The 23,613-nt window shown below is 37.6% G+C and overlaps 1 protein-coding gene across 2 annotated transcripts in view; it reads left to right on the forward strand.

The window, feature by feature from the left end:
- The window catches only part of LOC139478339 (trafficking protein particle complex subunit 13-like), a 201,364-nt gene that overhangs the window by 169,835 nt on the left and 7,916 nt on the right, over nucleotides 1-23,613 (forward strand). Inside the window, exons 3-7 of one of the 2 annotated variants that reach the window (XM_071260773.1) lie at nucleotides 8,604-8,688; nucleotides 11,327-11,457; nucleotides 11,600-11,672; nucleotides 12,629-12,673; nucleotides 19,116-19,127. In XM_071260773.1, coding sequence (XP_071116874.1) covers nucleotides 8,604-8,688; nucleotides 11,327-11,457; nucleotides 11,600-11,672; nucleotides 12,629-12,673; nucleotides 19,116-19,127 — 346 coding nt within the window. The remainder of the gene's footprint in view (nucleotides 1-8,603; nucleotides 8,689-11,326; nucleotides 11,458-11,599; nucleotides 11,673-12,628; nucleotides 12,674-19,115; nucleotides 19,128-23,613) is intronic. The other variant, XM_071260774.1, reaches the window with a different exon arrangement.

Genomic DNA, 23,613 nt, shown 5'->3' on the forward strand with positions numbered 1-23,613 from the left:
TCCCATCAATGATGACACCTTAATCCCACTTCTGGTCTGATTTTTCCTTTCCATGGCAGCCAAACTGGAAAAGCCATTACTCTGCATTGTTTGTTCAATTTGTAATTAAATTTAGTATATTATCTTTATAAAGTAATTTGACTCAACCATGTCAATACATATGTTACTGTGGTAGCTGAACTTTCAATGAATGTTTCATGTGATGGCATCATTCTTCAACTACTGATTTTACTGTTATTTATTTTTCACAAGAGGTTTTCTTCTCTTTAAACCTTAAGTCTAAGTTAGCTGAACCTTTGTATGCATGTTTATGCCGATAAGAAGATTCAAGGCATCATAATGAAATAATTGTTGTGTTCACTGAAATTCCTGCATACTGTTTAGCTGAATTGGTCACATGTTATTGCATTCATTTCCCAATGAATGTAAAATATTAAGCCACGCCCACTGAAGCGGACTACTTTTATTACTATGGAATGTCGGGGAATCACAGTGTTACGGTCGAGGGAATTTCCTTTCTGCTCACGTGTATTGTCATGCACAGGACATTTAGCGACATTCATGCATATTCATTGTCCAAACAACCCCTTGAGACCGAAGACATGAATCAGGTGATCGTTTAATTCATGCACTTAACTTGACACGCCTACACAGTCAGTAACCAATCAACGGAGAGTAGGATCAAAACAATGTTCATAGGACCTGTCAATCAAGGCAAGAGCCGAGAAGAATTGCAGCAGACTGTAATGAGCCGGAACACATATGTCCGGGAGAGGGCGGCTGTTTCAAATGGCATGGTCAGTTACCGTCAGATTCAAACATTAGGACCCTGAGAACGGGAACACACAGTAGGAAAAATGCTAGTTAGAAATGAAACCCGAAGACATGAAAGTTGTGGAACCGAGGCAAGCAGGAAAAAAACAAGCGAAGGAGTCTGCACGTTTGCTGTTTCATTCCTTCTCGGCCTTCGGTTTCAAAGTGTTGTTTGGACAATGAATATGCATGAATATCACTAAATGTCCTGTGCATGACGATACACGTGAGCAGAAAGGGAATTCCCTTGACCGTAATACTGTGGTTCCCCGACCGTCCGCAGTAATAAAAGCAGTGTGCCTCAGTGGGCGTGGCTTTATTTTTTACATTCATTAGGAAATGAATGCAATAATTCATGACTAATTCAGCTAATCAGAGTGCAGGAATTTCAATGAACACAACAAAAATGTACTTATGTCTGAATAATGCAGATCAAGTTAATGGGTATTTTACAGACATTTTTGTTTAGGTATCAACATCTATAGTCTCTCTTGAGTCAGAGCATAAATGTCCCTGGAGTATTGCATGTAGTTCTCTACTCTGTGACTATGTGTATCTTTTTCATGGGAACAATATTTCAGCTTCCATGCCACAAAGGTCCATATGGGATCATAGTGTTGTTTTGTCTGTCTTGTTTTCTGCAAAACCTTTTTACCATTTTTGACTTTATTCTCACCTGCACCTATGATTCAACTGAGCTTATGTCACACACACACAAGCATGCACTCATGCAAGAGATTAGATGAAACAAGTGAGAAAAAGGCAAAAAGAATTGATTTGAGAAGATCTTTTATCCAAATACCACAAGGCTAAGAAAACCTGACATGCATGCATAATAATATCTAGAAGAAGTTTCACCCATACTTGCCGTAAAAGGCGACTAACGGTATCGGGCGGCCAGGCTCGCTGACTTGGTTGATGCATGTCATCGATCTCAATTGCGTGGATTGATGCTCATGATATTAATCACAGGATTGTCTGGTCCAGACTCGATTATTTACAGACTGCCGTCATATAGCTAGAATATTGCTGAGTGCGGCGTAAAACAACAAACCAAACCAAAAGAAGTAGTTTCAGATTTGACTGAAGCATCATGAGTGGCTTTGGCCGTTAAGGATGATGTTACAAAAATAAATGTTTTCCATTTTTCCGGGACTGTTTGCTTGAGTATTTAATATTGTGCACATGTTCTTGATCTTAAGAAGACTTCTGCTTTTTTCAGAAATACAAATTAAATTCAATTTAAGATATAGTTTAAGAGCATCTCTAAAACCAATAAGCAGTAAAGCTGAAACTGTACATGGATGATTAGCCTCTTTCATGTTAGTCCCGATCATCTTCACCCAAAGTAACATGGGGAAAGAAACACTCTGAGATGCCATCACAAATTTTTCATATTTGTTACGAATTTGGAACTAAGGCCTCGAGCATGGGTATGGTGCTGACAAACCTAAAAACATAATCGGGATGAACCAAGATTTCAAACCCACAATCATAGGTTTCTGGCATGCACAGCGAATCGCATCACCTTAGACGAATGGGCCACCCGTGCACCCCTAGCTTATTGTAAGAGATTACTAATGAACATTGGGTTATAACAATGTATGGCTGTTTGTGTGCCATCAACCCCCTGAAAGGTTTTACCTGTGCCACGAAATGTTTTTTCGAGCTCAGATTTTAAATAAATGCAGTTAATATACAAAATATATAAATATTCAAACAACTCAATTAGTACTAATTGGGCCTTGGCACAAATACAGCGTATCAAAGGTTTTTATGTCTTTTTACACGTAAAAGTGTGTAAACATATGAACAAAACAGACTATTGTGAAACTGAGCATAACCAGGTGTTAGTAGATCAAGGTGAATGTCCATGACCTATGACACCTTGACGACAGGTGAAAACAGGTGCTTGAAACCCACGTGCATGTGATTTGTCAGTGGTTAGTGATTTGTGAGTGGCATTGTGGGATAGTACGTGAATCATCGTCAAAATATCAGAACGTAAAAGTAACATTTTCCCTTCTCAAACAACAACTTACATGTCATTATTATTATGTACATAAACATAGCTGTTATTTTTATTGTTGTTTTGATAACCTTTTTCCAGGCTAATTTGCATAATGCCTATAGCCTGTTTCTGCCATGTCAAATTGGACTTAATTTTATTTTTGAATGTTGAAAGTGCCTACAAATTACCTCCTGTAAAGTACATTTTATATTGAGCACTGAGATAAAACTAGCAAATCCAGACTAGTACTTTTCCAGTTGTTTTGTTATTTCATATTTACATCTACGTAATGCTTTGTGTCGATTATTAAATCCAGCAAAACAGGTTTTTTTTCGTTTCCATGAGTACTTTAGGTCCCATGCACTCTAATGCTTGTTCCATGTGGTCAGGTTCGTTGACATGGCTGATTGTGCCATCAAACCATGACGGTATTGTCCTTTGCTCAAACATCAACCATTGGTCCAGGTTGGATTATTTCAAGGTTGAATATCGCTGAATGTCACGTAAAACTACATTCACTCCCCAAACTGGCCACCTTCTTTGAAAGTCTGACTCTTTACTTTACTTTTCATGTGTTGCTATGCCACTCTATTCTTTATTCTTCTCATCCTCCTTTCCTCTTTCTATTTTTTTCATTACTTCCATCCTCATTCCTGCCTACTGCATTTCTCTCTGCCCTCCCTTATTTCCTTAAGCCCTTTCCACCCTTCCTCATTCTTCCCTTCTTTGTTACTCCATCTTCATTCCTCCCTTCTTTATTCCCCCATCCCCTTTCCAACCTTCTTCTTTCCTCCCATCCAGTCCCTTTCTTCTTCCATTTGTCCATTCCTTATTCCTTTGACCCTTTTTTATTCATTCCTCCCTTCCTCATTTCTCCCTTCTTTATTCTTCCTTTTTCATTCTCCAGTCCTCCCTTCTTTCCTTTAATCCTATTCCAGCCAACTGCATTCCTCCCCAGTTCTTTCTTTTTCTTTCATTCCATCCTCTTCCATCCTCATTCCTCCTGTTTTAATTCCTCATCCTTATTCATCCCTTCATTCCTTCAATCCTCATTCCTGCCTACTGCATTCCTCCTTCAGCCCTCACTTCTTCTTTCCCCACATCATCTTCCAGCCTTCTTCTTTCCTCTTTTCTTCACCCCCCCCCCCCCCACACACACACACATCCTATTTCCACCTTTCTCAATTCCTTCCACCCTCTTTGTTCCTTCCTCATTTGTCCCACCTTCTTTCCACTTCTCTTCATACATTTATCTTCTTGTCACCTTTTTCATTCCATCCTTTCCACCCTTTTTCATTCTTCCATTCTTCTTTCACCCAATCCTCTTTCCTTCCTTTTTCATTCTTCTATTCATTTTCCTCCCTTCCTCTTTTTCATTCTTCATTCTTTTTTCACCCAATCCTCTTTCCACCCTTTTTCATTCTTCATTCTTCTTTCACCCAATCCTCTTTTTCTTCCTTTTTCATTCCTTCATTGCTCATTCTTCCCTTCCTCTTGCCATCATTTTTCATTCTTCCATTCATTTTCCTCCCTTCCCCTTCACCCATTTTCATTTCTTCCTTCCTCTTTCCATCCTTTTTCTTTCTTCCATTCCTTTTCCTCTCCCTTTTGTTTCCACCCTTTTTCATTTCTTCCTTCCTCATTCCCCCTTCCTCTTTCCATCCTTTTTCTTTATTCCTTTTCTTTTCTTCCTTTCTCTTTCCATCTTTTTTCATTTTTTCCTTCCTCATCCCTTCCTTCTCTCTGTCCTTTTCCTTTCTTTCAGGGGCGGTCAGGTAGCCTAGTGGTTAAAGCGTTCGCTCGTCACGCCGAAGACCCGGGTTCGATTCCTGACATGGGTACAATGTGTGAAGCCCATTTCTGGTGTCCCCCGCCGTGATATTGCTGGAATACTGCTAAAAGCGGCATAAAACCATACTCACTCACTCAACCACACTCACCTTCTTCTTTCCATCCTTTTTCATTCTTCCATTCCTTTTCCTTCCTTCCTCTTTCCACCCTATTTCATTCCACCCCTCTTCATTCATCCCATCCTTTCACGACTTCACCATTAATCCCTTATTCATTCATTCCATCCTTTCACCACTTCACCATTAATCCCTTATTCATTCATCCCATCCTTTCACCACTTCACCATTAATCCCTTATTCATTCATCCCATCCTTTCACCACTTCACCATTAATCCCTTATTCATTCATCCCATCCTTTAACCACATCACCATTAATCCCTTATTCATTCATCCCATCCTTTCACAACTTCACCATTAATCCCTTATTTATTCATCCCATCCTTTAACCACATCACCATTAATCCCTTATTCATTCATCCCATCCTTTAACCACATCACCATTAATCCCCTATTCATTCATCCCATCTTTTAACCACATCACCATTAATCCCTTATTCATTCATCCCATCCTTTAACCACATCTCCATTAATCCCCTATTCATTCATCCCATCCTTTCACAACTTCACCATTAATCCCTTATTCATTCATCCCATCCTTTCACCACTTAACCATTAATCCCTTATTCATTCATCCCATCCTTTAACCACATCTCCATTAATCCCCTATTCATTCATCCCATCCTTTCACAACTTCACCATTAATCCCTTATTCATTCATCCCATCCTTTCACCACTTAACCATTAATCCCTTATTCATTCATCCCATCCTTTAACCACATCTCCATTAATCCCCTATTCATTCATCCCATCCTTTCACAACTTCACCATTAATCCCTTATTCATTCATCCCATCCTTTCACAACTTCACCATTAATCCCTTATTTATTCATCCCATCCTTTAACCACATCACCATTAATCCCTTATTCATTCATCCCATCCTTTAACCACATCACCATTAATCCCTTATTCATTCATCCCATCCTTTAACCACATCACCATTAATCCCTTATTCATTCATCCCATCCTTTAACCACATCTCCATTAATCCCCTATTCATTCATCCCATCCTTTCACAACTTCACCATTAATCCCTTATTCATTCATCCCATCCTTTCACCACTTAACCATTAATCCCTTATTCATTCATCCCATCCTTTAACCACATCTCCATTAATCCCTTATTCATTCATCCCATCCTTTCACCACTTAACCATTAATCCCTTATTCATTCATCCCATCCTTTAACCACATCTCCATTAATCCCCTATTCATTCATCCCATCCTTTCACAACTTCACCATTAATCCCTTATTCATTCATCCCATCCTTTCACCACTTCACCATTAATCCCTTATTCATTCATCCCATCCTTTCACCACTTCACCATTAATCCCTTATTCATTCATCCCATCCTTTAACCACATCACCATTAATCCCTTATTTATTCATCCCATCCTTTAACCACATCACCATTAATCCCTTATTCATTCATCCCATCCTTTAACCACATCACCATTAATCCCCTATTCATTCATCCCATCTTTTAACCACATCACCATTAATCCCTTATTCATTCATCCCATCCTTTAACCACATCTCCATTAATCCCCTATTCATTCATCCCATCCTTTCACAACTTCACCATTAATCCCTTATTCATTCATCCCATCCTTTCACCACTTAACCATTAATCCCTTATTCATTCATCCCATCCTTTAACCACATCTCCATTAATCCCCTATTCATTCATCCCATCCTTTCACAACTTCACCATTAATCCCTTATTCATTCATCCCATCCTTTCACCACTTAACCATTAATCCCTTATTCATTCATCCCATCCTTTAACCACATCTCCATTAATCCCCTATTCATTCATCCCATCCTTTCACAACTTCACCATTAATCCCTTATTCATTCATCCCATCCTTTCACAACTTCACCATTAATCCCTTATTTATTCATCCCATCCTTTAACCACATCACCATTAATCCCTTATTCATTCATCCCATCCTTTAACCACATCACCATTAATCCCCTATTCATTCATCCCATCCTTTAACCACATCACCATTAATCCCTTATTCATTCATCCCATCCTTTAACCACATCTCCATTAATCCCCTATTCATTCATCCCATCCTTTCACAACTTCACCATTAATCCCTTATTCATTCATCCCATCCTTTCACCACTTAACCATTAATCCCTTATTCATTCATCCCATCCTTTAACCACATCTCCATTAATCCCCTATTCATTCATCCCATCCTTTCACAACTTCACCATTAATCCCTTATTCATTCATCCCATCCTCCTCCCACCCTTCTTTTTTCCTCCCATCTGAGTTCCACCCTTGTTCATGCCCCTTCATTTGCCTTCATTAACTTCCCGTGACCACCCCTACAAGTGTGCTGTTTAGTATGTATTGCTAAAGGAAGCCTTATGACTATGAATGCTGATATTAAGATTTAATCAAATTTATAGAGGACAAATTTGCAGTTTTACAATCATGTAGCACTGCATTGGCAATTACATGGCATTTCCATTCATTTGGAAAATTTATAGTCTTGAAAATCCAATTTAATTCATATCAGAAGATCATTCAGTTTAGAAGAACATTTTCCTGAGTTGTGTTGACTGTACACACTAATTAAACAAACTTTATAACTGTCATGCTTTCCTGCAATGGCTTCATTCCAACATTATTGCTCCTCATTTATTTTAAAAAATCATGTATTGATTTTGGAGGAGCCTTTCCAGACACAAGCTTGTCACTTTAAAAAACTGGTAATAATGAATATTTTTGATTTCCATAAGGATATTTATCAATTTGAAGATGAAAACATTTTTAAAAGACCTGAAAATGAAGGAAATTTGCTCAAGACTAGAGACTTAGTTACTTTTTAAAACTAGAATAGAAAATGTCTCATGTGTTAAGCTGACATACACAGTATCACTGCCAGTGTTTAAATAATTTTAAGACCCAACAAGATAGTTGGGCAGGTGACCCATAAATGTTGCCTGCTCATCTTAAAAGTTACCCGCCTGCATTCAATATTGAAAAATCACGAAAGTAAGAGACAAATTGCGTCTTGATTCAGTTGAAATAAAGCAAACAATTACTTGAGAATCTAAGAGGAGTTATAATAAAACTGAATACTGGGTAGCCTTAAAATTACTGCCAGACAGTCGGGCAGTTGGAGGAAAATTTCATGCAGCCCGAGAGATACGTTAGCAGCCACGGGCTGGCAGGCAGGCAGTTATTTCATTTAACTGAATTGCTTCGTGAACTCTGCTACAGTGTTTGATAAACTTGTTGAGTGTTTGTGATTCAAATGTGAACTTCACGATGGAACACATGGTGTCTCCCTAGGCACAGAATGTACTTCAGTTACATATTCAATATGTATCCTATGAAAAATGAAATCCAAATATATACGCAATGGAAATATTTTATACAATTAGGTATTGTCTGATTCACAAATATGTACCTCATCAACCAAATTGCATTGTGTCTTACCTGTGAAAATCCGGGTTAGAATTGGTCTTCAGCAATCCATGCTTGTCGTAAGAAGCGACTAACAGGCTGGTCGGCTCGCTGACTTGGTTGATGCATGTCATCGTATCCCAATTATGTGGATCGATGCTCATGATGTCAATCACTGGATTGTCCTTTCAAGGCTTGATTATTTACAGACTGCCATCCTCACTATAAGACTGACAAATTTACTGACTCTTGAAAGAAAAAAGAACACATAAGAATATCATCTTGGTCACACTTAATTATTTACAGGCTACTGAGATGTGGGAATAGTGCAAAAAGAAAAGAATGGATGCTTTAAGATGTTGATCTGTATGTTTCAGGAACATCTTCCTCGGTGAGACATTCTCCAGCTACATCAGCGTCCACAATGACTGCGATCAGATCTGCCGGGACATCGTCCTCAAGGTAGTGGAATCAAAGCTGCTTCATATTTCTAGTTGTCAATGTCTTATACCATAGACCCTTTGTATACTTAGTATTGTAGGGTTTAAATGGTAGTTTAAATACTATTGTGATACTATTGCAACTTAGGTACAGTTGTTGCAATAGTATTACAATGCCCACTGCTGCGTACCATTGTGAAGAAAGAAGTAGTACGATGGATATGTGGGTGTTCTGTCTCGATGTGCTTTTGCGTAGGTACAGACAGACCAATGGCAATTCTAGTTTTTGACAAAGCTTGAGATTTATTTGTACATTCTTTCTCCATGTACTTTATGTCATAGGCCAATTTTCGAGCCTGAGAATGTATGATTTGGCCAGGCTTACCGACCTTTGACATGTTTATTTGTTTGTAATTAACTTCTATCAAATGACTTTAAAGAGAATTCTGGTATCAACTTGTCACACCAACCTCTTAATAGTCTTATGAGCAGCACATGCATCAACGGGAGCGTAGTCATGACCTGCACGTGCACACCATGCGTACACCCTCTCTCCGTGTAACAAACCAAATATGTGTGTCTAAATTCTGTACACACCCTACTTGTCTCAAACTCGTTTTGTGAATTGGTTCAACTTATCCCGGATGACCAGTAACTGATGTTCCTAATAACTTTTCACACATCTGGTAAGCTGTTCTCATCAATAACCTGTCGTATGTTATTGGGTTTTGCTGGAAAAAAGGCTTTGTACTAACTCATTTGAATGTGCTATATTTGGCATTTCCTAGCTGCCATTGATTTCGTGGAAGTGAGATCACTTGCCAAACAATAGAAGTTAATTTGCGTGAAATATAAATGCTTTTATTCAGTCAACATTGATCAAAACAATATTTACTTTCACTTCTTATCAAATATATGTAAAATGAATGATTTTTTTGAAAACTGAATTCAGAATCATCTTTCTTTCAACCATGTCTTTATTTTCATAATTCAGCATAAATAGCCATCACATGTTAACAAGCATGGCTGAGCATTTATTCTGTCACGCTTACAACTGAAACGTCTTCCAAATTCATTCTTATGTTTTGCATAAAACTTCACTTAATGAGAATGAATTGTGCATTTATCTGTGGTTATAAAGATATGATTTTCACTTACTTTGTAAATAAAGTAGATACAGGGAGCTGACTTGTATAGATTTAAATAAATATTTTGCAAATGATTCCATGGCATTTGATTGGATGGCCAAGCAATTTTCTTTTTGTGTTTATTTTTCCTTAAACCCCCTCAAAAACTTTGCCACGCCCATAAGCAGACTACTATTTGCTCATTGGTTGATAATAGAATGGGCAGGATTTGGTTGCATCATTGTGCTATACGATGACACTGATTTCATATCCTTTTCTACATTTTGTTTGTTAATGATTAAATAAGCCTTCTGTGAAGTTGTTATTGTTCATATATCTATTTACAAGAATTTACTTCAATATCTGTCTGCGATAACATAGAAATCGATGTGCACACTTTGTGTAAATCCACTATGCAGATTTACACAGTATGCGCACTCAATTTTACGTTTATATGTTCATAAACGCAAAGAAAGTCAATACTTAAATAAATGTTGTCTTCTATCATGTATGTTCATAGCGGGATGCAACTCTTGATTATTTCTCACTGGTATCTAGGCATGCTGTCTAAACTGTACTGAACTCTGGGTTCAACACAGGTCCAACAGCCTCATATTTAGAAAGCATGCTAACATTTGTTTGTAGATCTGTAATGATGAAATACCTACAACTCCATATTCAGGGGTGTTACTATAACCATAGCTACCTTCTGTGCACATTTATGAAACCTGGACTTTGATATTATGGTGTGGAATGTGTCAAAAGACTTTTGGTTTCCAACAAGCTGAACAAGGTTTTGAGTGTGTTAGTCAAAGGGGGATAACTCCAGTTTGAGCTATGAGGATATAGGCAAGTAGGTAGTGCTTCACTTCTCATACAGGTTCAGCAGGTGCCAGGTACAGTTTGATCATGTTTGTGTTCCAAAAGATGTTTTCCACTAAAGTATGAGAAAGAATGAAAGCCGATGATAGATGGGCGTCAAAATACAAATATACTTGCTGGAAATGATTTGTTTGTACAAAATGGATTAAAAAGTAACATCAGTCATCTTTTCCTTTTGTTTTGATCCAAAACTTGTTTGAAGAAACACATAGATGGTCAGTGAGAATTTGTTCGTGAGACAGTCAGATGTTAATAACTCCAGAGGCTCGAAGCTCCCTGCAGTTTGTGGAGTTATGGACTAGGTGGACATGTTGACCCTCCCCAAATATTGCTACATAGTGGGATGGTAAAATTACTCGAAATATTGCAATACTGCGATAGTCCCACCAATATTGCAATAGATTATCAATCATGCTTTTAGCTATTGTGATACCCTTGAAATATTCTACTTCAAAGTTAAGGATCACCTGATTCTTTCATATTGCTATAGTTAATCTGTCATGCCAAGAAGTCCTTAACTTCTTTTGAGTTGAATAGTCAACTGAACCTGCTAGTTGCCCCTTGTACGGGCCATGCACATGACCAATTGTGATAGTCAGTCCATGGTGATCCATTCCTCTTGCACTGAAACTACTGTACTCGTTGTTACAGGCAGACCTGCAGACCAGCTCCCAGCGACTGTCGCTGTCCAGCATCAACTCTCAGCCAATCATGGAGCTCCTGCCGGACCACAGCATCGATGACGTCATACACCATGAGGTCAAGGAGCTTGGCACGCATATGTATGTATATCAGCTATTTCCCTTTCATTGTACATATTGAAAGAGAAGACAAGATATACTGTTGGTTAGGTCTCCTCAATAATGTTCTTGGAGCACTCATTCACTCTTCGTTCTCACTCACTCACCCACCCAAATGTTCCAGCTTGGTGTGTGCTGTCAGCTATACGCCACAGTCGGGGGAGAAGTTGCAGTTCCGGAAGTTCTTCAAGTTTCAGGTAAGATAACAACAGGAGCAGTCTGTTGGGTGGAGAAACTACAGGAAACAAAATACTGATTAAAATAATCACCACATCATGGATTCTTGGATACAACAAACAATGTATGTGTATGTAAATCAAGCCATGAAGACGTATAGGAGGTACAGAGTGTGTTCAGAGTTGTGGATGAAGTCAAACTCATACGGATAACGTATGACCCAATAATTGCTTATTACATTGATTTTGTCATTGAAATACAACAGAGTAGATGGAAGTGGGGTGCATACTATTCTGTGATGGTATGCATTCCTTGGGTATTTGTCTACATGTAGAGAGATGTTTTGTACCTCGAAAGACAGATAGTTTCATAACACCAAGGATTCCTGTGACAGTGATTTATCTAAGATTCTAAACTAAGTGCCATTGACAGCCAAATTCGTAAAAAAAATTATTATTTTGTTCAAAATTGGGATTTTAAAGTTCCTACCTTCCTAAATTCTGAGTACTGGTAAGTACTTTACATTCAGTGCAATAATGGAATACTAAGCTTTAAAGCTGCTTCATCTTTATCAGTTCTGTTATCTGTGGTGTACAATTTATATCTAAAGAGCCATTAGATGTAACTATATTAAACATAAATTGGGAAATTAATCATTCCTAGTTGGGAATTTTGACTGGCATTTGCTGCAGACTCAGGGCTGAAAACTGGCCTCTGAGGGGGTCCAGATAAACCCCTGTGTGGACAAACACGCAATACCATGAGGTTAGCTAAAGTGCATATTTTACTGGAGCTTTGATCAGTCAGCTTTGGTGGGTTCAGTGTCAGATTAAGACGGAGAGAGGCATGGAATAAGGGTAAAAGATCCAATTTTATTGAAACTCACACTAAACATATTTAGTTTCACCTGTTCTTGTTGGTGCAAGAGTTGAATTTTGAGAAACAGTTCTGATGAAGGAGAGGGTGTGTGTTGTAGGTGCTGAAACCACTTGATGTCAAAACCAAGTTTTACAACGCCGAGGTAAGAGCCATGGTACATTCCTCTGTTCAGTGTACAAGTTGTGTTATTTGCACCCTCGTTGCTGAAAACCCTTTTTTGAACTAATGACCTTTTGTATAGTGTAAAATCACATTCATGGAGGTTTTACCAGTCTCTTTGATATATAATATTCTCAATAATCTCATGGTATATTTTCAACCGAGTTTGGCCTTATAAATGCATTAAATACTATTTTCATACAGTAAAGATACTAAAACTTGGTAGATTTATTTTACAACTTCTGTTCAAGATTTGCCTTTTGTAATCTAATAACTAATAGTTTTGTGCCACCTTGTGATAGATCAAGGGGCTAACTCTAATTTCTGTTCATTGTTGAACTGATCCATTTTAATGAATCATCATTCTGTCATCAGTATTTCAATCAATATGTTAATCTTTCCTTGAGATATATTCATATGAAGGAATATTTAACTCATATTACATCTGTAGATATCACACATACATCTGTCAGCATGATTTTAGGATTATTGCCAAGCATTTATACGGTCAAACATGGCACTCAGCTCCAGATTCCATCACAACAAGATAATACTTTCCTGAAAATATTTTATCTTTGGTAAATAAAATGTCATGTTTCATTTTCTTGAAATATTTCCTTGTATAACTTTTAGATTATGTAACAAGAATATATTGTAAAGTCATTAAAATAAGAATACTTGACAATTCACAAGTCATCCAAGTCATCTCTGCTGAAAGCACAGCTAAAATTCTGTTCTTGAATCTGTTTGATCACATTTTCCTGTGGCCAATATTTATGTTTAATGTTCACTTGATGCTATATATTTGATTTTAATTCCTTCTCCTTGTTTCCTTGTTATTTGCATGAGCAGGACTTTTTAGTAAGTGATTTCAATCTTCTGTTGGTCTGTGACTAACCATGCTTGTTCAGCTACACTGATTTGCCTTCATGTTTCAACCAGTCAGATTTGGGGGTTTCACAGTTTTAAACTAATTTTTATCAACTTTCTTGAATGGATATAAGGTGTTGTATTATAGAAGGATGTGAGGTATAATAAAATAGTAACCATGGAAACCCTAACCGGAGGTATACATGTGTCACACATTAATAGATTTAAAGCCAAAATAATTCATAAGATTTTTTATAAAAAGTAAACAAAAAGGCCACAATATTAGATTTCCAAGCAAAGTTTTAAAATTGTGGCTGGAGGCATTATATATTTTTAACTTTTTTATGTAGTTGGTATATTATTTGAATATGTATGCATCACAGGTGAGGATAGGTCACAGTGACATATTGTCTATGAGTATTTTCAATATGCCATATTTTCGTTTTTACATTGAATTCTTCCTTGGATATCATATTAGACGTATGCAGCCCTTTGGAATGTCATTAAAATATGTTAAGGTCACAAGCTCAAAAATGTATTATATTCACAGTGACAAGAAGAAAGTAATTAAACTGGAAGTGCATATATAACTGTCGTATTAAGACGTCTTGCATTGGGGTATATGTTTTCCCAAACCGGAAATGGTGTGATTAAACTAGTGAGGTCAGCTGTCACCTGATTTGATCAAATGTTCCATGTTTTGGATGGGAAAGTTTAGGTTATTCAGGAAAAGGTGGGGATGGAGCTGGTTAGTTTTAGGGTTTAATTGTTTAATTACACAATGATCTGTACATCTTGAAGACTCCTGCAGGGATTCAGGGCAGAATAGGTCCCCATCCCCCATGACTAAAATGAGGGTTAGGTGGTTACAGTGTGTACCTCCACTTCTGGTAGATTGTGAAATGAGTGTGGATGTTCTTGGTGGCCCTTCTCTCAAGTAGAATAAATAGCATGGTCTGTTGTTTACACATACACACACACCTGTACTTCATTGAATATTGACTTCCATTAGATTCCAGTTACCTCCCCTTTCACTTTTTACATTCTCTCACTCCTTTTTGAATATTTGTCTGTTAAATGTCACATCACTTTACCTACGAATGTTCGTAATCTTGACACAATCAATTTTTCTAATTTATATCACTTTTATATTATGTTTTCTTAAAATTGTTTAAATAACTTTATGCTTTGTTGATACCATTTTGTTTTGTATTTGTGGGAATTCCGGGTTATAACTGGCCAATTCTGGTCGTAAGAGATGACTAAATCGGAAGGTCAGGCTCAGTGACTTGGTTGATTGCGTATCATCGGACACCTACAGCATGGATTGTTGCTCATAATACCAATCACTGGATTGTCTCGTTCAGACTTGATTATTCCCAAGCCATGGTTATTGTTGAGTGTGGTATAAAACAACCAATTTGCAAAAAAAACATTTGATATTTTATATCAGTAATGAAATTTTTAACCAAACTGTATGTTATTTGAGTTTATGAAAAGAATCTGACATGTTTGAAAGTTTTTCAGAGGTTACATTGTTGGGAAGCTTAGTTGCTGACAAAGTCTATAGTAGGGCTGGGATGGGTAACTCGGGTACTCGGGTCAGGTGGGTACTGAGTAGGACCCATGTGATATGTTCTTTAATGACAAAAAAATATCTAGAACTCGATTGTTTCACTACAAGTCACTAATGTTTACATTTCTTTCTGCCTAAGCACCATTCCTTCTGACCTATGTAGGTTTGAATAAAGATAAAACTTCAGTCAACTTCCGTGTATGCATGACCAGATCATTTTATACATGTATCTAAATACTTTTTACCACGGCTACGGTCAAACTATGCCTAATCGAACATTTTGTACCCAACTCTTGAGACCCATAGCGGGTACCCAGGTAGGGTCGGGTAATAGCGGGATGGGTACCCAGGTAGTAAATTTGGACTCGTCCCAGCCCTAGTCTATAGCAGACAGTCTTGATACTGATAAAGTGAACAACAATCCCCGCCATCAGATACAATGACTCCCAATCAGCAAGTCAAGGAACCTGACCATCCAGTCCATTCTGTCACCTCTTACAATCAGTAGAGGTTGCTGGGTAGCTATTCTAACATTGAATCCCCCATAGGAGTGATGACAAGTGTTGTGTGAGACCATATTATCAGAATTCTCTCACGGACACAATGATTTAGTGTTGGTTCAAGTGTGAATGTTTATGGTAGCTCACCTTTGATGTAAGACACTTCCACACCTACATTCTGACAGTGAACATGCAGCTTGTAGGAATATTTTAAGATGAGTTGGAAACATCTGCTTGTCGGTTGTCCTGTGGGCTGAACTATTCCAGGTTTCTTATTGAAACTTAAATTTGCTTCAATTCAACCCTGTTCAATGAAAAGTACTCAATTTACCTATCTCAAACAATGTGAAAAAATATCAGAAAGTTGGTACACTCAATCTTTGAGCCCTGTGTGTGCCCTGTGTGCTCTAAGATCTGTATGTGAGACTGCCGTGGGGATCTTGGCCCCCAGCAGCCTGTGCTTTTTGTATGGTGTTACTTTATGCACCCATGAAAGGGTTTTACTCCACGAGCCAGATGCATAAAACCATATATACCGCAAGTGATACTGCAACTACGAATTTATCTTACTGACATGTTTCCTTATGACATTGTAAAAAAATGATAGAATTGATAGAAAACAGCTTTACGATTGAGCTGAGGTTAACTTGTGCTATGTTACGTGACCTTCATTGACCCGGAAAAAACATTTGCCTCTTTGCTTCGAAACGGGGTTGAAGGGATCTATTCTCCTGTTGAGAAATTTATTTCCCTCAAAGGCAGGATACATAGTATTTTATCAAGATTATGTGAACCAATCAGATCTCATCATTCTGACCGGATCCTCAGCCACGTCATACCAAAAGATGTTAAAAGATGGTACTTGTTGTTACCCTGGCTGGTGCTCGGCATTAAGGGGCTAAAACAAGAACTGATCGGCTCCGAGTCAGTATACTGTGTCTGAGTGAGGTATCCATGTGAAACTGCGGCATGGTATCTCAGTGGGCCAGAACTAAAAATCGGCATCAATCCAGACTAGTACAAGCAGACACGCACACACGCAGGTCGCTAAATAAGTGCAATAAACTTGGACGTGACGTTTAACCCCATTTCACCTCACCCCATCATTCTGACATGGAGGTATGATAATGAATGTTATAAGGTCTGTATAAAACAATTCCTTACTGTAGATGTTGTACAAGTTTTGGACTATTATTTTCCCATGAAGATAGTTCCCCAAGTCCTCCCCTAGATGTACGTTACCTCGATGTTGTTTCATAGAAGTGATTAGTAGGTAGTTCTCATAAAGTTGTTTGATTCAATGACTGCAACAGCAAGGTGAGAGAACGTTTGATCTGTTCAAAGGCCTTGTTTTATGGCAATGAGCAGTTCTTTATTTTGTTTGGCACTTTAGGTTAATAAATATAAATTGCTTCAACATACAATAGATAGTGTCATTGATGCAATATACCAGAGACCATGTATTTATACAGAACAGTTTATGGATAGATATGCCAATGAGGTGACGATTTCTCAATACATCACTTGGCTTCTGTATTTTCCCAAAATGTTCACGCAGAGGTTTCCTGATGTGTGAGTGGTTATGTAAACATATCGGAAAATCTCTTGGCACTATAAAATAAAAGTTTACCAAGGGACATTATTCCTATGTGGCTAAATCAACAGGTAACCTAACATTCAATTGAAAACAGTATGTTTATTTTAATTCTATTTGACGATTCTATGTCTCACGATCACATGCGCAGGGGCCATGACAGTGACTGGTCAGACTGGTTCCATGTGAAAAATAATAACCGGCAATAGCAATCAGCTGCTTTGCTTAGGTTTATTATTATTTTAAATGTGTTGAGTAAAAGCTGCAACTAAATCAACAAGATATTGGAATATATTATTCCTGATAAAAAAATAGTTTCAGATACAATTTTTGCCGATCCTTGCATTAAAATCCTGTAAAGTTATATCATTGGGTGTGTCTTGACCAAATCACCGGTAGATTCCAAGAAAACATGTGTACAGCTGATTGCTGTTTCCGGCTTAGTTTACGAGAAAATACACAAGGTAATCTTAATCCCTGAATGTAAAACAATGCCTAGCAGAACAAAAATACAATTAAAACGGTAAATCAACATGTCTGGTGATTTTTTATCTCAACTTTCGAATTTGTACTGACTAAGTTTCTCATCACCCGTTCGTTGACCGGATTCGCTGAAGGGGTAGATCTACGGTGTAATTTTTTTCTGTGCTTGATATTCAAATATTTTTTTTCTCCAAAATATTGAATCCGCTAGAGGGGGGTGCGCATTATACATGGGTGCGCACTATACTCAAGAAAATACGGTAGTATGACAAAAGTAAGCACAAACTCTTTGAGGTTAGGGAAGATAGTGAGTGAAACAGCTTGCGTTTAGACTTATTTTGAATGGGTTGTTGAATTCAATTCAGGAAACACCAATAATAGCTTCTTCAAATGTCCTTGAGATAAAATACAGCATTTTTGTTTTTAGAAAATGGAAAATACTTATATTTATTTTCCAGATCAAAATGATTAATATTCATGCTGGCAAAGGGGCTGATATAAGCACATTTTCTTCTATAATTGATTGGGATGGTAATGTAGGACTGGTGGAAGGTGACAGCCAGATATGCCGTTGGCACTGTAACAACTCTGAAGAGATCTGATGTCATGGTTAATTTTTCATGATAAACTTTTAACATTTTATGGCTCAGGGAGACCTTATGACAGAGCATGTTAAGGATGCACAAAGGAAAGAAGCAACATTAGAAATTGGCACTAGTCCTGTTGTCCTTGCCCAACTGCCCTATAGTTAAGGTATCATAAGGACAGTAGAAATTTGCCATTTTTGAGGGTTTTGCTCCTCATTATAAGGACTAATGGACTAAAAATGTTAGTTTCTACTGCTGAAAATGATGTATTTATGTTTGAAGGCATCGAGTTGTCATATTTGGTGGGAATTAAATTTTTCTTATTGTCAAAAAATAATAACCCCACTCCTGACAATGATGGTATGTCCTTACAAAAGTTCTAGATGAGCTACAGTGCCTCAGGGGGCACAGGGGGCACAGTCATACATGGTGCAAGGTTGCATCCCTTGGGCATGCCAGGAACCTATTTATGGGTTTGAATCCTGTTTTGCCTCAGTTATGTTTCTAGGTTTGTCAGCACCATACCCTTGCTCGTAGGTTTCACCAAGGTAGTAAACAATTGTCTGCAACTTGATTCACTTCAGGCTTTCCTCCCACATTAAGCTGACACGCCGTGATATAACTGGAATACTGTTAAAAGCAGCGTTAAGCCCAACTAAAACACTCATAGAGCCTAATGGTTCTCTTTCGATAGTGTGTGAGTTACAACTCAAGAGCAGTATTTTCAGCAGTAGTGCAATGAGGCTCAGCGGTGATGGCATCTGACTTCTGTGTAACCTGAAAACTGTACTGAATTAAGATATTTCATTTTCAAGGCTAACTTGGATGTATGTATAAACATTTTGTTGTCCACTCTAGCCCATTAACTCAGCTGTCACCTTGACTAACACTGTATATACTGCCTGCCGTCTGCATCGTCTCATCCACTGTCACGTAATAAGCCTCTGCATGAAAATCTGACAACACCTCCAAATGAGAACATGTCAGGTGAACTTTCTGATCAGCCAATCAGTGTTAAGACTTCTACATTCTCGGTACAAGTAAGTGAATTATTCACGCCAGCATATCTGATTTCTGTACCTTTCCTGAATTACAAAATGAAACCTCTGCCGTTATATTGTTGTGGATATTTTATACACCCTGTTAATTTTTAGATCCATGGCTTCTACTCTGAAAATGGAGTACCATTGAAGATATATTTGTTTTCTGCTTGGCTTTTCTTTTGTTAAAATCAAAATTTCCAAATTAAGGTGGTAAAGAAATGAAGCCAAATCATTTTATAAATTAAGCTGAAATCTGATTGGCTCAAGAACCCATGCATTGTTCATTTAGATGGGATAGTCAAAGGTCGCTCAGTGTTCACCTGACACATCCTTCTATGGAGGTGCTGTCAGATCTTCACACAGAGATTGGTACAAACACTGATGAACATATAGGCGCTCATCCAGTGTCACTCTATTCACTGCCACACATGTTTACCCATAAATATTTACGACCATACACAGCCTAATAATAACCTACAAAGACGTTCTGTTTTTATTACAAAGTTTACTGATCCCCCGACCCTACTGTCGCCAAAGTTTTTAGCTGGAAATTATTTTTTTCGCATGCCTGCTTTTTCTGGTCATCAGAAAAATTTCCAGTTAAAAACTTATTATTGCCGCCAAAAACTCGCTATATGGCTGAAATAGTGCCAATGCGATGTTAAATTTTAACTCACTATTGGCGCCAAACCTGATGGTGATACTTACAACAACAAAATGCAAATGGTTTCCTGTCTCACCCAGCCAAATGATACATTTACCTATAAATGTTGGATCAAAGCTTGAAATAATTAAGGCCATAATGAAAACTATTCTTAGTTTTTGCTTCACTGGTACTCAAAGCAGTGTGTATATATATTTCTATGTTAATATCTAACATACACATTTTACTAAAAAACTAAATGAAAAATTGAGCATTCTAATATTATCTTTTTATCTTCCCAACCCAATTTGTTACAACAAAAAATTAAAGGCGTCTCATTTTATGTTTATTTTTATTGCTGTCACCGACCCGAAGGTATTTTCAAGACAAATCCATAAACCATCTGATCAAATATTAATGACCTAAATATGCATCACTTCATTCACTGGCCCACATGTCACTCATAAGTCTAACTACTATACACATCCTAACAATATCAACCCACTAGACATTCACTTCCCTTAATGTTGCTAAGCTTTTTGACAATATTGTTCCATCTGAACACCCCTTTTGTAATATTTGTCCTGAAAGAAACATTTTGAATGTTATTGGATAGTTCAAGACAGAAATAAATCTAAATGGTAAAAAAAACCAACATGAATAAATCACTATGTATATATAATACAAGGAATTATTCAAATACTGTTCATGTAGTAGTGTTTCATGCAATGTCCTTCTGCTTGTATACCTTCACCTGCGTGGTATGGCATCCTCAAATAAAACTAGACTGTTTGTCCATGTTGCTCTGATGAAAGGTGTATTAACATACCTTTGAACTAACCATGTGTCCTATGAGCTGTTTATGTGCCAGTTAGCAAGGAGATGATTATTCAGGAACCCCCTGGAAGTTGGGTGTCCAGATTAACAGGTCCAGACTGACAAGGCTTCAATGTATACAGGACCCGTGAAGATCCGGGGTAGAATAGATCTTCAGCAACCCATGCTTGCTGTAAAAGGCGACTATGCTTGTCGTAAGAGGCAACAACTGATCGGGTGGTCAGACTCGCTGACTTGGTTGATGCATGTCATCGATCCTAATTGCGTGGATCGATGCTCATGATATTAATCACTGGATTGTCTGGTCCAGACTCAATTATTTACCGACCGCCGTCATATAGCTGGAACAACAAACAAACCAACCATCATTGTATCCAGGCTTCTTTAACATAGCTGAAATATTGCTGACTGCAGCACAAAACAACACTCACTCACTTACTGGTAGCCTGAGAAATGTCCTCAGGTTCTAAGATGTGAATTGATAGACGTAAAGTGCCAGTGTGCATATATGGATGTAGTTATCACCAGTAACTAAGGTTTCATCAATAGCCAGGGGAACAGTTGGCCCAGTTGTCGAAGGCGCCGCAATTCGCTGTACAGATATTGCTTTTGTCTTATTACTGAGGTGTTTTGATTCATTAATTTTTTGTTCCCTTTCACTAAATGTGTTTAGTATCTTAGTTATGTTTCAATTGCCTGTGATTGAACTTGTATATCATTCCTGTTGCTATGCTTGGCTGCATCTTGGAATAATGTATTCACGGATAAAATCCTTGTGGCATCTTGATTGGTTTTTAACTAATTTATGTCATTCGTCTGAGATTGGCACACAATTAGATTCATTTTGGACCACCAATCAGGGAAATTTGTACTGTATATGAAAAGCATGGTGAATTAGTTATTTCAACTAAATAATGAACCGGAAAAAATGAACTGTAATTAGGAGTAATGTCATACGAATTTCATTCATTAGAAACTGGATAAGTTGATCCCTTTGTTGGGGTATACCTGCATCCTTGTTTATTTATCATCTTATTTAACCAGATAAACCCTTGTGGTCTAGTGGATAGTGAGGAATTTGATAGTGAGTGATTTAATCCCCCACCATGTCATACCAAAAGATGTTTTTTAAAAAGATGGTACTTCTAGTTACCCTGCCTGGTGCTTGGCGTTAAGGGGATAAAGCAAGGACCCGATGGCTAAGAGTCCGTATAATGTGTCTGAGTGTGGTATGCATGATAAACGTATGGTATTTCAATGGGCTTGCACTATAAAACCGGCTTCGGTCCAGACAACTACAAGCAGGACAAAACATTTGATATATCACTATCACCGAAACCGGAACATAATTAACTAAATGTAACTGTGGTTCCGGCGTGTTGACAAGACAAGTGGTAGGCCAGGGGGCATGATGACATAGTTATTATTTGAGGTCTCATATCATCTTATTTCTCTCAATATCAGTGTATCTCAGGGTAGTTACCCTCATACTTTTATGTTCAGCATCTAGAAACTAGTATCAAGTATTCAGAACTGACTACCCATACCTATTATCCATGTTTTTCGTAAGAAACGGATTCAGGTATCTTAAAGTTATGTCACCTGGCACCTATCATGGTCTGGCTGGCTTGGTGGGCGATCTTACCCCGGGCATGGAACATCATGTGCACGATTCTGGCCTCATTCCATTGCAGTGACATACTGCATCAAGTCTCCTCCCTATCTCACTCACCGCCATCAGGCTATGTCTCTTCCTCTGCATATATTCTCTTAAAGCGGCTCATTTCCTGGGATCATTTAATCACTGTCAATCTACCTTTCTGCCATTGTATAACTTCTCTTAAAGTGGTTTATTTCAAGGTACCATTTAATTACATCTCAGCTAACTTTTTAACATACTGCCTTCAATCTATCTTTCTACCACTGTACATATCCTCTTTATACAGCAGTTAATTTCAAGATACATGTAACATTTAATGACAATGACGAAGACAGCTTTATATCATACTTGCCATCAAAATATCTTTCAACCCTTGTATATATTCTCTAAAAACAGTTAATTTCAAGGTGTCATTTGATGATGTCTGAGACAACTTTTTAACATACTGCCTTCAATCTATCTTTCTACCACTGTACATATCCTCTTACAGCAGTTAATTTCAAGATACATGTAACATTTAATGATAATGCCTAAGACAGCTTTATATCATACTTGCCATCAAAATATCTTTCAACCATTGTATATAATCTCTTATTTCAAGGTGTCATTTAAAAGACTTAAGACAGCTTTTTTAACAAACTGCCATCATACTATCCTACCATTGTTTAAACAGTGAAACTTCATTAATTTGGACGGTATGGTTCCCACTGATTTCATCCAATTTAACAAACATCTTGAATAATTGTTAAAGAATATAATCCTTTGGAAACATGGTGACTTGGTTGATTGTATGTCATCGTACCCAGACAGTGTGGGACTTTTACTTTTAATATCAATCACTGGTTTGTCTGGTCCAGATTTGATTATTTCAGGGTTGCTGTTAAAAAACAAACAACGAAAGCTCACAAAATTGTCCAGACTACCGAGGATTCACTGTATGCTCAGAAGCAGTTAATTACGAGATATCATTAAACAACAATACCGTCCAACAAACAACAAAAACTAACAAAATCGTCCAGACTACCGAGGTTTCACTTTATTCTCAGAAGCAGTTAATTACGAGATATCATTTAATGATTATGTCCATGCAAAGACGTATATATAGTCTTTGGTCTATGATAGTTTTATAA

This window comes from Haliotis cracherodii, unplaced genomic scaffold, assembly GCF_022045235.1.
Source record: "Haliotis cracherodii isolate W230 unplaced genomic scaffold, xgHalCrac1.p SCAF_4, whole genome shotgun sequence".
Classification (NCBI taxonomy): Eukaryota; Metazoa; Mollusca; class Gastropoda; order Lepetellida; family Haliotidae; genus Haliotis; species Haliotis cracherodii.